General features: G+C 41.6%; 1 protein-coding gene across 2 annotated transcripts in view; it reads right to left on the minus strand.

Moving 5' to 3' along the window:
• EFHC1 (EF-hand domain containing 1) overlaps positions 1 to 12660 on the minus strand; it is a 285060-nt gene that overhangs the window by 249203 nt on the left and 23197 nt on the right. For both annotated transcript variants that reach the window (XM_069605742.1, XM_069605741.1), the window contains exon 2: positions 1567 to 1788. In XM_069605742.1, coding sequence (XP_069461843.1) covers positions 1567 to 1788 — 222 coding nt within the window. The remainder of the gene's footprint in view (positions 1 to 1566; positions 1789 to 12660) is intronic.

Genomic DNA, 12660 nt, shown 5'->3' on the forward strand with positions numbered 1-12660 from the left:
ACTTTATCCTCTTACATCACTTTCTTCTTCCTACTCTTTCCTTTCTGTCCACCAGCGTAGTGTAACTACCTCAAACCTTCCCCACTACTGTGCTCTCCCCCTGGGCCGATGTGGTCCTCTGGTCTGTGATCTAGTCTCTATCTCTCTCGCAAAGACAAATCCCACTTTCCTAGTTTAGAGTTTCCTTTCACTCTAGGTGGTCTCTCAAGGTATTTTCTTTTACCACCAAACCTTTCCCTCTCACTGGTGTCCCTCCCTGGTGATTTATTTCCTATCCATAGCTTCCTTAGACTCCTCTTGTCTTGAACTATATTCTATCCACTGTTTTTTTCTGTCTAGAGCAATCTTACTCCCTTCCATATTTCATTCTCCTACTTCCCAACGGCTACCTCTTGCTGCCTTCTCGAAGGTGACAGATACCCTTTTCACTCCGCCCCCAGGCAATGTCTCCCCCTTTCTCAGTCTCTGCAACAACTCTCTCTTGTTCCACATTGTCCTCTACTTCCCAATTGGTATAACTTGTTTCCATCACCAAATAATACCCTTTTTCTGTGTCACAATTAATTTTACCTCCCAGATGGAATCCCTTGATTCCCTCACCTTCTAGGAACTCTCGCTCTCTACACAAGCTGATTTCTCTAAACTTTCAGCTCCAGCACATTGATGTGGAACGAAAATTCCTCTGGGACCACTGACACTGAACCTGCACATGCTCTAGGTGCACTCGAAAGCCTGTCATAGATGTGTCAGGCACCAGCAACCGCTGATGTGCCTCCTGGAATGGCAGACCCATGACCAAGTTAAGGACATGGGTCCAACAGGACAGGACCAGCTTCATCACATCGTCCACATTGGTAATGTCCTCTCAGTCTCCATCCAGCTGGTGCCACTGAAGGGCCAGCTGCTCCTGCCGTAGAATCAACTGTAACCTGCAGAATGGGATCACGGAATGTAGAAGAACCTGAGCCCCAGCTGCCTCTTTCACACTTCGACAAGCACGTTTTTCTTGTCTGAATTGATTACTACCTGACACAGAAAATCTACCTTTGGATCGGATGGCCTGACCAGGGCATCCACCATGTCAAAAAGGGCACTCAGGAACGTTATCCTGAATGCTGGATTATATGTGAACTTCTCACCGTTCAACGAGGATCCAGTCAGTGCAGCAGGCCCACTGTGTATCTCTCGCACCTTCCTATGGAGCAAGTCATCGTCCAGGTATGGACAAATGTGGATCCCAAGAAAAAGTTCCAGAGGTAGAGAAACATGTTGAGAGTGTATGTCTTCCCATGTTTCCAACCCCAATGAAAATGAGGGCCAGATAGTCAATGCTACAACTTCCAAAGATCTGATTTAGTTCCTAGAAATTAATTAGTTTATCGTATGTGCTAATCAAACTACCACTATTGGTATCACTATTATCAATCACTTTCCAGTTCAGGTTCACACTGGTAAAAAGGAACCAAAGCAGATATTCTTCACAAATGGCTATAATTGCAATACATGTTCTTGTTTTCAGATATGACAACTTTGTTTGCCGTTTCTGCAGTACTATATATGGTGTACCTTTTTGTCGAAGGCCACGTGGGCTGGAATGAAATCCGATGGTGGGGCTATTTTGGCTTGACCATAGGTCAGCGTAGGCCTCTTGTTCGCCAGCTCATCCAACTCCGCCTGGGAAAGCTGATTGGCAGTGATTGGATCTCGTCCTATTCCGACTGTGGGAAGCAATGATCGTGAAAACCCATTGCGATATTCCAGAGTTTGCGAGCGATGAAAGGCAGTTTTCTATGGAAGAAATAAAAAACATATTTTGAAACGACCAAGCATCTAGATAAAGTTCTTTCCTTTCCAATAGTTGCCATTTGAAAACGATGTAAGGAAGGAAAACAGAGGAGAATGTGGTGCGTCTTGATAGGAAAAGGAACATGTTAATTACCTTCACCAAACGTTTTCCAATGAATCTAACTTCTGCATATTTTCACAAATAGAGTCTATCAGGTCGTTAGGGAAGGGTACTAACACAATTTGGAAGACCCTTTATTGTCTTACCACTTCAATTGGACAAGCCATCTGGATAATGCTATTAAGATGTTCAAGGGTTCATAAAGTGCCAGTTCTATAGTTGTAGGATTTGTTCAGATATAATGCAACCCTAGCTCCAGCAAAAAGGGAGCATTATTGTGGGATCTCAGACTTAACAGATCATGGCCCACATTGAATATTCCTTGACCAAAAACACAAAGACAGCCAGCGTACTCTGGTTTTGCTCCAATATTATGGAACTCTCTTCTGAAAAAACGGTGCAGCCCCAAATGTATTCTCTCGAAAAAAGCAATGGTATGCAACTATTCAACATTCATCTATCTGGCTGACAGCCTCCAAACTTCCTTAGTCCACCTCAGCACACTTCCAAATCTGTTCTTTGCCGTGTACACTCTTTTCTTACGCCCCTCTCTTCCTCTTGCGTTCAGCCCTACATGCAAAGTTGACTGTTATTCCTAAAGTGCTCCAATGCTCGTGTGGTAAGGAGCACTCTACATAAATCCAGTAAATAAATAACAAGGAGATGGAGAAAATGGGAGCCATTTAGTCCCTGCATTTAGCTTAGATGCCTAGCTAACTTAACATAGGCAACAACCTAGCCCCTACACATTCAAGACAAGGCATTCAAAGGAAGACAACTGGTGCCTAATCATATGTATATGGCATGTGTGGTGGACCTTTGGGAGTTCCATAATTATGCATCTTAACCACATTTCTAAGTGTGTTTTTTTAAACAATGTGAAAATGTGCAATAAGATTAACAATCCACTTTGATATATTGTACATTGAAAAAAGCACCCAAAGTTAAGTTATCTCAAAGTTAATTCAATACTACTTATAAAACAGTAGCATTCATTGATTAATGAATGCTACTATTTTTTAAGTAGTGTTGAATCTCTGGCACAATCTGTTACTAACCCTCACCCATTTAAACTGTGATGTTTGAAACAGCTTAAATTCTGTGCAAAGCCTACTTTGGCTTAAATGAATCCTCCCTAGGTTCTACCTTTTCTTTGCGAACCTATGGTTTTTAGATGTGTGTACAAATCTATGAATAAATACATTTTATATGAAAACTTTTTCTTTGTGACCCTCTATAGCTAGCATTTCCTAAAACTAGCTCCCTGCACCTCTTTGCCTACCTCCCATACACGGTTAAAACAGAGGTAGCTTATGACTCTTCTCTTTCTACTACCACAGCCAACCACACACAGAACACAACAACCTACATTCCCTGACTTCCTTGATCACACACTGCCATCTCCCCCATGAAAAGGAAAACGGACTCACAGGAGCTCCCTTCTTCTTTGTCCTTTTGTAGTATTTTCTAAAGTTGTGAAATGGCCAGTGTGCCATTTACAACTTTAAATAAAAGTCTATTAGCACTCAGGACAGCATCCCAGGGTGCTAATTGCTATAACCCCCCATGGTAGGCAACATTAATGCCTGATTGCGGTACTGGGGCCTCCATCAGGGTGCTTGCTCCACTAAGGTCTGTAACCTAGGCCCCAATCCATTACCAGGCAGTAGTAATGCCATACAATCAATGGTTATTGCTTAAGTAACTTTACAGGATAACAGTATGTTGTATGGAGTGTGTTATAAAAAAAATCTATTGAGTTTTGCGCTGCTGTGCTTTCCATTGTACAGTCTTCCCATAGGTATCCATTCTTAGGTCACATTCCCATTGTTGCTGCAGGTTATCCATTTGGAGTCCAGTTGAAGGCTAACCAATAGTGTATGCACAGGAAATGTTGCATTTCAAAAGACTCCTGGATCTAACAAGCTTCTCTAAAATGGTGTTATTTTGATCCATGTTGCGAATCTCTTACAACTGGAATATATTGCACAGTGATATGTGGAGATATCGGCAAAGGATGCTCTGTATTAATGCCATAACACTGTTCGATGACCTCAAAAGTAATAGAATTCCCACATAAAAGCAGTACCCAATAAAATGACACAGTTTAAAATCCACCTTTGCCATGTAATAGGGTCTTGGCCTGTTTTGAATTGCTCATTTCCCCATACTTATAGAATAGATTTGGTGAGAAATGTAGAGACTTGTGAATGGAATTCGAGCTTTCTTTATAACATTGTAAAATAGGGTTTTGGGAGCGGGCTCATTTCGATCCGCCCACAACCATTGGCAAGTGTTAAAATGGGGGTTATAGGGTTGATTTATCCTTTACCCAGCCTGGCTGTTAGTGGTCAAAATCCAAACTGAGCTGATCTAGTCAAATAGCCCACATAAAGAGTGTTATATTTGGGGATCAAAGATCCCTCAACAATACACTCTTTCTACAGTTTACAGAGTTTGAGTAAGGGTTTCCCTCCCACCCACAGAAATGTTACCAATCATGCCGTCAGAATATTTAATATGTATTTTCCACCATGTGTCGCATACTATTGAACAAATAGTTTGCTTGTGCAGTAGTAATCCTTTGGAATAAAGATATTTTGCCTGTTAATCAAATCGCAAAGTCACCCCATTTTCGAAAGACCTCTACTATGCTCTTCAATAGTTTATAAATGTTAATCTTCACCAGGGTATTTAGGTTTCTGTGTAAATTGCAACGTATCAAAGAGTTGCTGTATAGCTCAGGCCTTGTTTGTCTTTCAGAAAACTTGCTGGTTTCCTATAAGTTAACAGCAGAAGTTCCATCTTATGTCAACTGAGTGTTAAAAGAATACCATTAGCATGAAGGAGTAGTTTATTCACCACCTCCTTAGTCTAATGCCTTCTATCTTTGGGGCTGATCTCATTATTTTCACAAATGGTTTCAAGTTGATTGCAAAAAGTAATGGGGACAGATGAGAACAATTACACATCCCTCTTGTTAACATGAAAGGTTGACATCACACATTGCCATTAGAAATCTGGGACCTGGTGATGTGAGAAACCTGAAGGTATTCTCACTCCTAAACCCCTTGGATCCTCTGCACAGGTGGCCAGTGAAAGGCCATCGCTATTGAATCCTGACCCGGGGAGTGGAGAAATGAGGGAGGATCACCTGGGTGGAGTTGCCTTGAGGAATGGAAGTGGGAAGCCCTTAGGTGAGATATGGTATCCCCTTTTCCTACTGACAACCAACCCAACCCTTCCCCAACCTTCATGGGCTGTTATAAGCCAGTTCCCCTCATTTCTAAACGATGGACACTTGACAGTACTGGGACGAAGAAGAAGCAAATAAGAGCAATGAAGACTATGCTCTTTTACCCCTCTGGTACTGAGATGAGGAAGATGCATGCTAAGATCTGTGAAGGTCAGGCATGACCCTTTGATTGTGGTCAGGCAGGGCCAATTGAGCCTGTCAAGCGGCTGCAGTGTATAAAAGGAGACCTGCCTAGTGGAAAGAAGAATGACAAGGGCGACAGGAGAAGCAGCTGGGGACTATGGAGAGAGGTGGCCCTTGGACATGTGGCAGGGGAGCTGGGACTCCCTGGACCTGGCTGGACACCGTGAGGGGTGCTGTGTGAGAAAGCTGCCCCTTTCCTTGTAGCTTAAAGTCCTTGTTCCCCTGTGTTAGAGGACCAACACAGCGGTGTCTGAAGGGTAGCAGCTTTAGCCCTAAAACTAAAACGAAGGCTGTGTGAACTGCGCTGCAACAAGAACTGTGAATAAAAGGCTGTGTGATCCACTCTGCAACAAGAACAGTGAAAGCGACCAGTGAGTTTCTAATGAATGGGAACCCCGGTATGCGAGTGTGTGAACTTTGTTAAACACTGACTACTTTGTATCAGAGTGGTTGTGTGCCTTGAATAGGCCCTTTTTCAAAAGTTTCTGACCCTTAAATAATAATTATCAAAGTGCTGAGAATACTTTGTATCGGAGTGGTTGCGTGTGGCAAGAAACACATTTTCAAAGGTCTCTGAACACTGAGCCAGTTAAAGTAAAATAAACACTTATTGAACTACAAACTAAGAGCAAATGAGCTTTAAGCAAAACTTATGCTTCTTGAATACCGAACTGAATTATAACCTTGTTAACCATCAGACTCAAGACATTTTGAACACAGAAAAGGGAACAGAATCTCAAATCCAAACAAACCATTGTATATTAAAATGCTGAAATGAATACACCTTTAAAGGATAAACAAACCACTGCATGCCGAGTTATAAATTGAACGTGACTTTCAGAAACATGCAAATAAAAGGTGGTGAAGCTTAATTGGTTCACTTGTGTGAAAACTACAAACTAAAAGAACTAATGTTTGAAAACCCTGAACGTTGGAACGTTAAATTTAGAAGACAAGGATGCCTTACCTTTTGAACTGTGTTACTTAAATCTTGGTGAAGGCAACACTGAGCCCTGACTTGTGGAAGGGAACCCCGGGTCCTGATTCAGACTATTTCATTCTAAAACCAAAGAAGGTAATTTTGAGACTTTTCTGTGGAACTGTTTTACACTTGAGGAAGGGAGCTGAAAGGAAGTTGCGAGCTGGAAGAAGCTCAGAACTTTATGCTAAAGACTGTTTTCTTTTTGGTTGCTGACATCCCTACACATTGCACTGATTCAGTTGTGAGGGCACGTCTAGGTTTTGGACACAGACAGATTCTTCAGTTGAACTCTTTGACTCAGACTTTCCTTAGTTTTCTTCAGATAGGGAATAAACATAGGACGTGTTAGGCCTTTTTCCATACTGACATTTAAGTTAATAAAAGTGTTTATTTTGAACTTTGAATCTGTTGTCTTTGTCTTGCTTCATGATACCTTCACAGTGAGCAATATAGTATATTAATCCTAGAAATAAACCTGGGGAACACAGCATTTGTGAAGAGAGTGTTTACGAAAAGGCAATTCAACATGATTGAATACCTTTTCTGTATCACCCAAGACCAACACTGACCGACCCCATTTTACCACCATGTTAAATTACATTAATTATCTGGCGAAGATGATCAGAATATGTTCAGCGATTAATAAATCCCAACTGAAATATAAGAATAATCTGGTGGATGCATCCCTGTATTCTTTCAGCTCGATTTACCACAAGCATTTTAAGATCAGTGTTGTGAAGTGATATGGGCTGATAGCTCCCACAGCAAAGTGGGTCCTTTCCAGGTTTTAAAATCAAAGGGATATGTGCCTTTTTCATAAACGCTGGACGAGCCCCTGATGTCAGAATCGAGTTATATACACTTTTGTGAGATGTCACACCAAAAAAATCTGAAAACCAAAAAAGATGGGTGTGCCCTACATCGCTGACATATCTGCACATTGTTTATATAATTCAGAAGGAAAACAGTCAGGGTCATGGCCTTATTAGATTTCAATGTCAAAATAATGTTTTTGGCCTGCATGTCTGTAAAAGGGCGCGTGAGCTCCATGGCACTTAAAGGCAAGAGGGTGGGCATAGTTTTATCCTAATAATATTTGAAGAGTTAGGGTTCTGTTTTTGTAGCATCTGATGCATGCAGTGCCATGTAAAATCAGCTTTATTCTGGCTTAATGACTCCCCCACCCCTGAGCTGAGCGACTCACTGGATAGGCCGTGACAAATATTCACGACTCAATTGGCCCTCATTACAAGCTTGCCAGTCTGTAAATAACGTTGCTGGTAAGCTTACCGGCACTGTTGTTTCTGGACCGGCAAACTACGAGTCTGCAGCAGGGTGCCGTACCGCCAGCCAGGGCAGACGTGTCTGGCGGAACGGCACCCGGCCACAGACTTTCACGGAAGCACCGGCACAGTTATTAACAGTGCCAGTGCTTCCGTGACCCCATTCCCAATGGGAATGGGGATTAACTTTTACCGCCGACTGACTTCCGGGAACGCCAGGGTGGTAATCCCCCAGTGATTCCGGCAAGTCAGGCGGCAGTAAATCATTACGGGTCCGTCGGCTACCTGACTGTTTTACCGGCACAGTTTCCGCCGGACCCCTAATGAGGGACAATGTGTTACCATGGTTATAGAATTGGCACACAGCCATCTTATGCACAAATGAGGCCTCTTCTGAATATATTAAGCTCATATTTAGAATTATTAAGTTTCCTCAGGTTCTCTAAGGAAGGGTCCAAACCATACGCCACATCTAAGGATTTGACTGAGGACAAGAGTGCCATAAGATTTTGATGGCCCCTATATTTGCCCTAAGATCCCTTATCCTAAACCACCCCATTATTAACTGTTCTGTTCTCATTATGTTAGAAGTATTCCTGTAAAGAAGAGGTTAGCTCAGAAAGATCAGGGTCACATTTAAACATGCATGTATTATATTTCCAGCTTTGAGGTGGTCTCAAGACTGCTGCCACCAAATAAAGGATTGTATGAGAATGGTCGGTGAGATTTTCAGCTAGGATTTTAGAGACTAAAGCCTGTGGGGTGCATTGGGATCAATATGATATAAATTCTTTAAAATGTCCCTTATCTAGCTGAGAAGAAGGTGTAATCTCATCCTTACAGATTCATTAATCTCAATATATCAGTCAATCCAATACTATATGTCACCCCACAAAATACCAGCATCTCACGCAGTCTTTGTAATGGGCTATTGAGAATCTGTCAATAGTGTCATGTAGCAATTTGTTCTCATCTCTTCCCATAATCAGGTGACCAGAAAATGAGGAAAGGGTCTTACTTAAATCTCTGAAGAAGAAACTCTCGGGTTGGTTGGAGCAATATATTAAGGCAAATGTAATTATGCGTGAGTCCAACAAACCACAGCCCACTGACCTTGTGTGTCACGTGTCAAGTAACGTGTTCACGATAAAAGGAATTCAATATTCAATTAAAATAACTCTGCCGCACCTCCTGCGTGCAAGAGCCGAGTGATAAAGATTGTGGCCTCTACATCGTAGGACCAATTTATTGTGTTGCTCATTGGATAAGTGTATTTCTTATAACATTGCTACATCTGACGGCTGCTTATGCAGAAATGAAATACAAAACTTGATAGGGAAGTTTCATTTTAGCTCTTCCCACTAGCGTGTGCTTTCAGAAGCGGTTCAGTGTTTTGCACGCATTTGCTTTGACTGACAACTAGCAGCATTCTACGTGGCTACGTTATTTCCTCTGTGTTGTCAACAGGTTTACGTGACTAACTTTGTTTTCCTTCAGAAAGCCGCTACGCATCCAGTCTCATCGTGCCCCACTAGAGCAGCCGGAGCTGCGCGTCGTGTTCATGTCCGTTAAGGTGAAGTGATTCAGGAAAGAGGCAAACTGTGCAGCGTTCTAATTGCGCTGCGACTGTTTAATGTTTATTGCCTATCTTGGCCTTAAGAGTTAATTATAATTCAAAAGTAATTAAAACAGGTTCAATAAAAAACTTAATAGATATGAAAAGAAAGTCATCATCATCGTCATCGTCATCATAAAAAAAGAATACTCAGTTTGGCAGGCGGCAAAAGACTGGTAAATCTATTATTACTCAAAAGACGATTCAAGACAGATTTTAGTCATTAGGGTTTTGATAAGGAACACAATAACATATCTTAGGAAGTACAACCAAGCCAACCACAGAAGACTTTAGAAAACATATTCTGTTCCTACAGAGTTATGCGTTCTTTGATGGTAACAGAAAATGCATAAGTAAACAGGTTTCTCCTATATAACAACTCAGTAAAGTAAGCAGGCAAATTAGGAGAAAGTCTTTTTGGAAATAAGAGCAGTTCAAGATCCACAGAAGTCGCTCTTCATATTTGTCAGTGGAGTTAAGTTTGAAATTATTACTCTAGGCTTTCAGCAGAGGATTCTCTGGTACTGTGTCATTTCCCTGGAATTGAGAGAGAGGGAGGTGTAGTTAGACAAAGAGTAAAACTCACCTTGTTGTCTTTTCTCATTTATACAGATATCCATCCTAAGGAGGAGGGTCCATTGTCGGAGTTTGTTATTTTGTCCCATTCCACTTCCCCCAGGGGGTGTTTCGATCTCAGCTGATAGCAGTTGTGAACAAGACGCCTTTGTGGGTCTAGAGGGTTAAGCAGCTTCCAAGGAACTTTGAACACAGGACCTGACATTTGGCTAGTGAAGATATTCATGGAGAAGCTCCAGACCAGACCGCAGTTCATTCTCCCACTCCCGAAACATAGCGAATGCCGCTCCAACTTTATCTAGATATCAAACCCTTAGGGGAAAGTGTTTTTATATTGAACCATCATGAAAGAAGAGAGTAGTCCAATAAATAACCACAGTACAAAATATTGAAGCCGATAACGCTCATATCTCCATTTAAATTCAACAAAGTGTAATCAAAGCGCAAGAGGCAATGTGATATTGTCAGGTGAGGGCATGTCCAGAGGCGAAGGGGCAGCTCTCGATTTACTTCTGTTTCAGTGCTATTCTAACAAAACAGTCACCTCCTTTTGATGGGAAACCTCAAAGTGTTTGTTTCTAATGCAGATTTATAATTATACCAAGGGACATCCATAAGTGTAACATAAGTCTTTTTTCTGTATTGCCTGTTTCATCTCTTGAAATGTCCTCCTTCATATGAGAAGTCAGGGTCAAGTCCTGATAGAACCGAATTTCCACAAGATGTGCTTTTTCTCTTTAGTTAGCTTTAAAACATTTTCTAGTCTAACATAAACAGAGAACTATGTCAGTCTGGAGTGTATCCCTGGATCAGGCGTTGGGGGAAGGGAACAGTGTGTTTTGTGGATTTACGTGGAATCTGTAAATGAGTTGTTGTGCCTAGAAGTCTGGATAACATATTGCTTCCATCCTGTAATCCAAGATTGTGGCTGCTGTTCCATCTCTCCCTGGTTTCCAGGTAACCCATGCATTCTTTCATTTATTGGATGGATTTCCCTTGTCCTATTATTGAAGATCCATAATATTTCAGCTTTTTCACCTTCTTGAGCTCCTTCGTGAACTGTAGAAATGACAGTTCAGTGCTGTTCCCTTTCACAAACATAACAGGTTCCACATGATTCAGGTCCAGACGAATCCCTAAAGCAGCTTTATCCTGCCATCCAAAGACTTATACACCATTCTTTGCCACATATATTGTCACCACTGTTGTCCTGCATTTGAACTGCACTACTGCCTGGAACATCCCGATCATGTTGATTCAGGATCCTTCAAACTCTCCAGGATCTTTGATGTCTGGCTTCCGTATGTTCTCCTTCAATCTTCCTTCTTGTAACTTTTGCTACCTCTTTTCTGTTATGATTGAAAAGGGTGAACAGCTGTCCACCATCACTTTAATTGGACAGTTGTCAATAATGGGACATATCATGCTTGAATAATCCTTTGTGGCTTTTATTACTGTTACCACACATTCATCGTCAGAACAACTTTCTTCTTCTTCTTCCTTTCATGCCACAGTTTGAACATTTTTGGTTCAATACAGTGCAAATTTAGGAGTTAGCTAAATTACTTATTTTCCCACAACGATACAATTTGTTCTTCTCAAATTCTTGTTCGCTATAGCATCTTCTAATGTAGGGTTTCGACACATCCACCGTCTCTCCTGGGTAACTTGGTTACTAGCGTGTATTATGATTTGATCTTTGATGAGTTCATAAGTTCCCATCATACCATAAAAATCACATGACCCGTCAGGTTCTGTATAGCTCTCACATACTTGTCCGCAGTTTTATTTTGTTCTTGTCTTCTGGCATAGGAATTATATTTGTTAATGGCTATATTTGTTTTTGGCGTATAATAGTTGTCCAATTGTTTGGTTGTTTTTTCATATGTATTCATGTCTCCTCCACCTTGGTCTTCTGTGACAGGGAATCTCTACCTATATTTCGTCTGACCTTCTGGGCCTAATGCATGCAATAGTGAAGATGTCTTCTTCTCAGGGCTGAGATCTGCATGATATACTGCATTTAAATAATTGCTCCAATATTGTTTCCAATCACTCCAAGGTATTGTGGGAACTCCTGGACTGGGTAGAAAGACTTCTGGTGGACGTGAAGCAAGTGGCATCTTAACAATGTGTCTGGGTTATGACAATGTTCCATCTCGTTGCTTCATTTTTTGTGTAGAAGTCCAGTATCTCTAAATCTCTAACATTTCTAAAATGTCTGCCGTATTTTCCACTCGGATGAACTTCTCTTATATCAAAATGGTTGCTGCATCGTGCACGTCAAGGGGTGCTTTTCTCCAAGTTCTTTTTTTCCATAAAAATGGCTGCCAAGTCGTGTACCCTGATAGGTGCTTTTTTCTAAGTCGCCCTCTAGTGTCACAATCAACGTCTTGTGCCTGCTAATTGTTTTGGCGCTCGCAGTGCGCTTCTCACCTCCTCTACCCCTCTCCTTATTGTGTGGAGTGGACTGCACAATCAATCCTTTGGCCTGCCTGAAGCATTCACATTCAGTAACATGCAAATGTAATGTTCGCATCCAGTCTATTTCAACTTCCAAATTCAACACCATGGGCCGGCTGAGGTCTCACGTCTCTTCTTTTAGGTTCGCTGGTCATCACCAGATGTGGGGGGAATGATGCCACTACAATTTGATTGTGGGTAAGTATTTTTTCATTCATAACAAGAGACCCAGCAGACCCTCTTCTGCTCCTTCCCTTCACTCCTAACCATCCTCTTTAGAACAGACACCACAAAATGCATTACAAAAATCATGGACTTGCCTGTCAAACAATACAACACCTTCTTGTATAAGTAGGCACTGAGGACAGGCAATGGCCCTTTCCTATGCCGTTATGA

The sequence above is a fragment of the Ambystoma mexicanum genome, chromosome 4p, assembly GCF_040938575.1.
Source record: "Ambystoma mexicanum isolate Mex_15411 chromosome 4p, UKY_AmexF1_1, whole genome shotgun sequence".
Lineage (NCBI taxonomy): Eukaryota > Metazoa > Chordata > Amphibia > Caudata > Ambystomatidae > Ambystoma > Ambystoma mexicanum.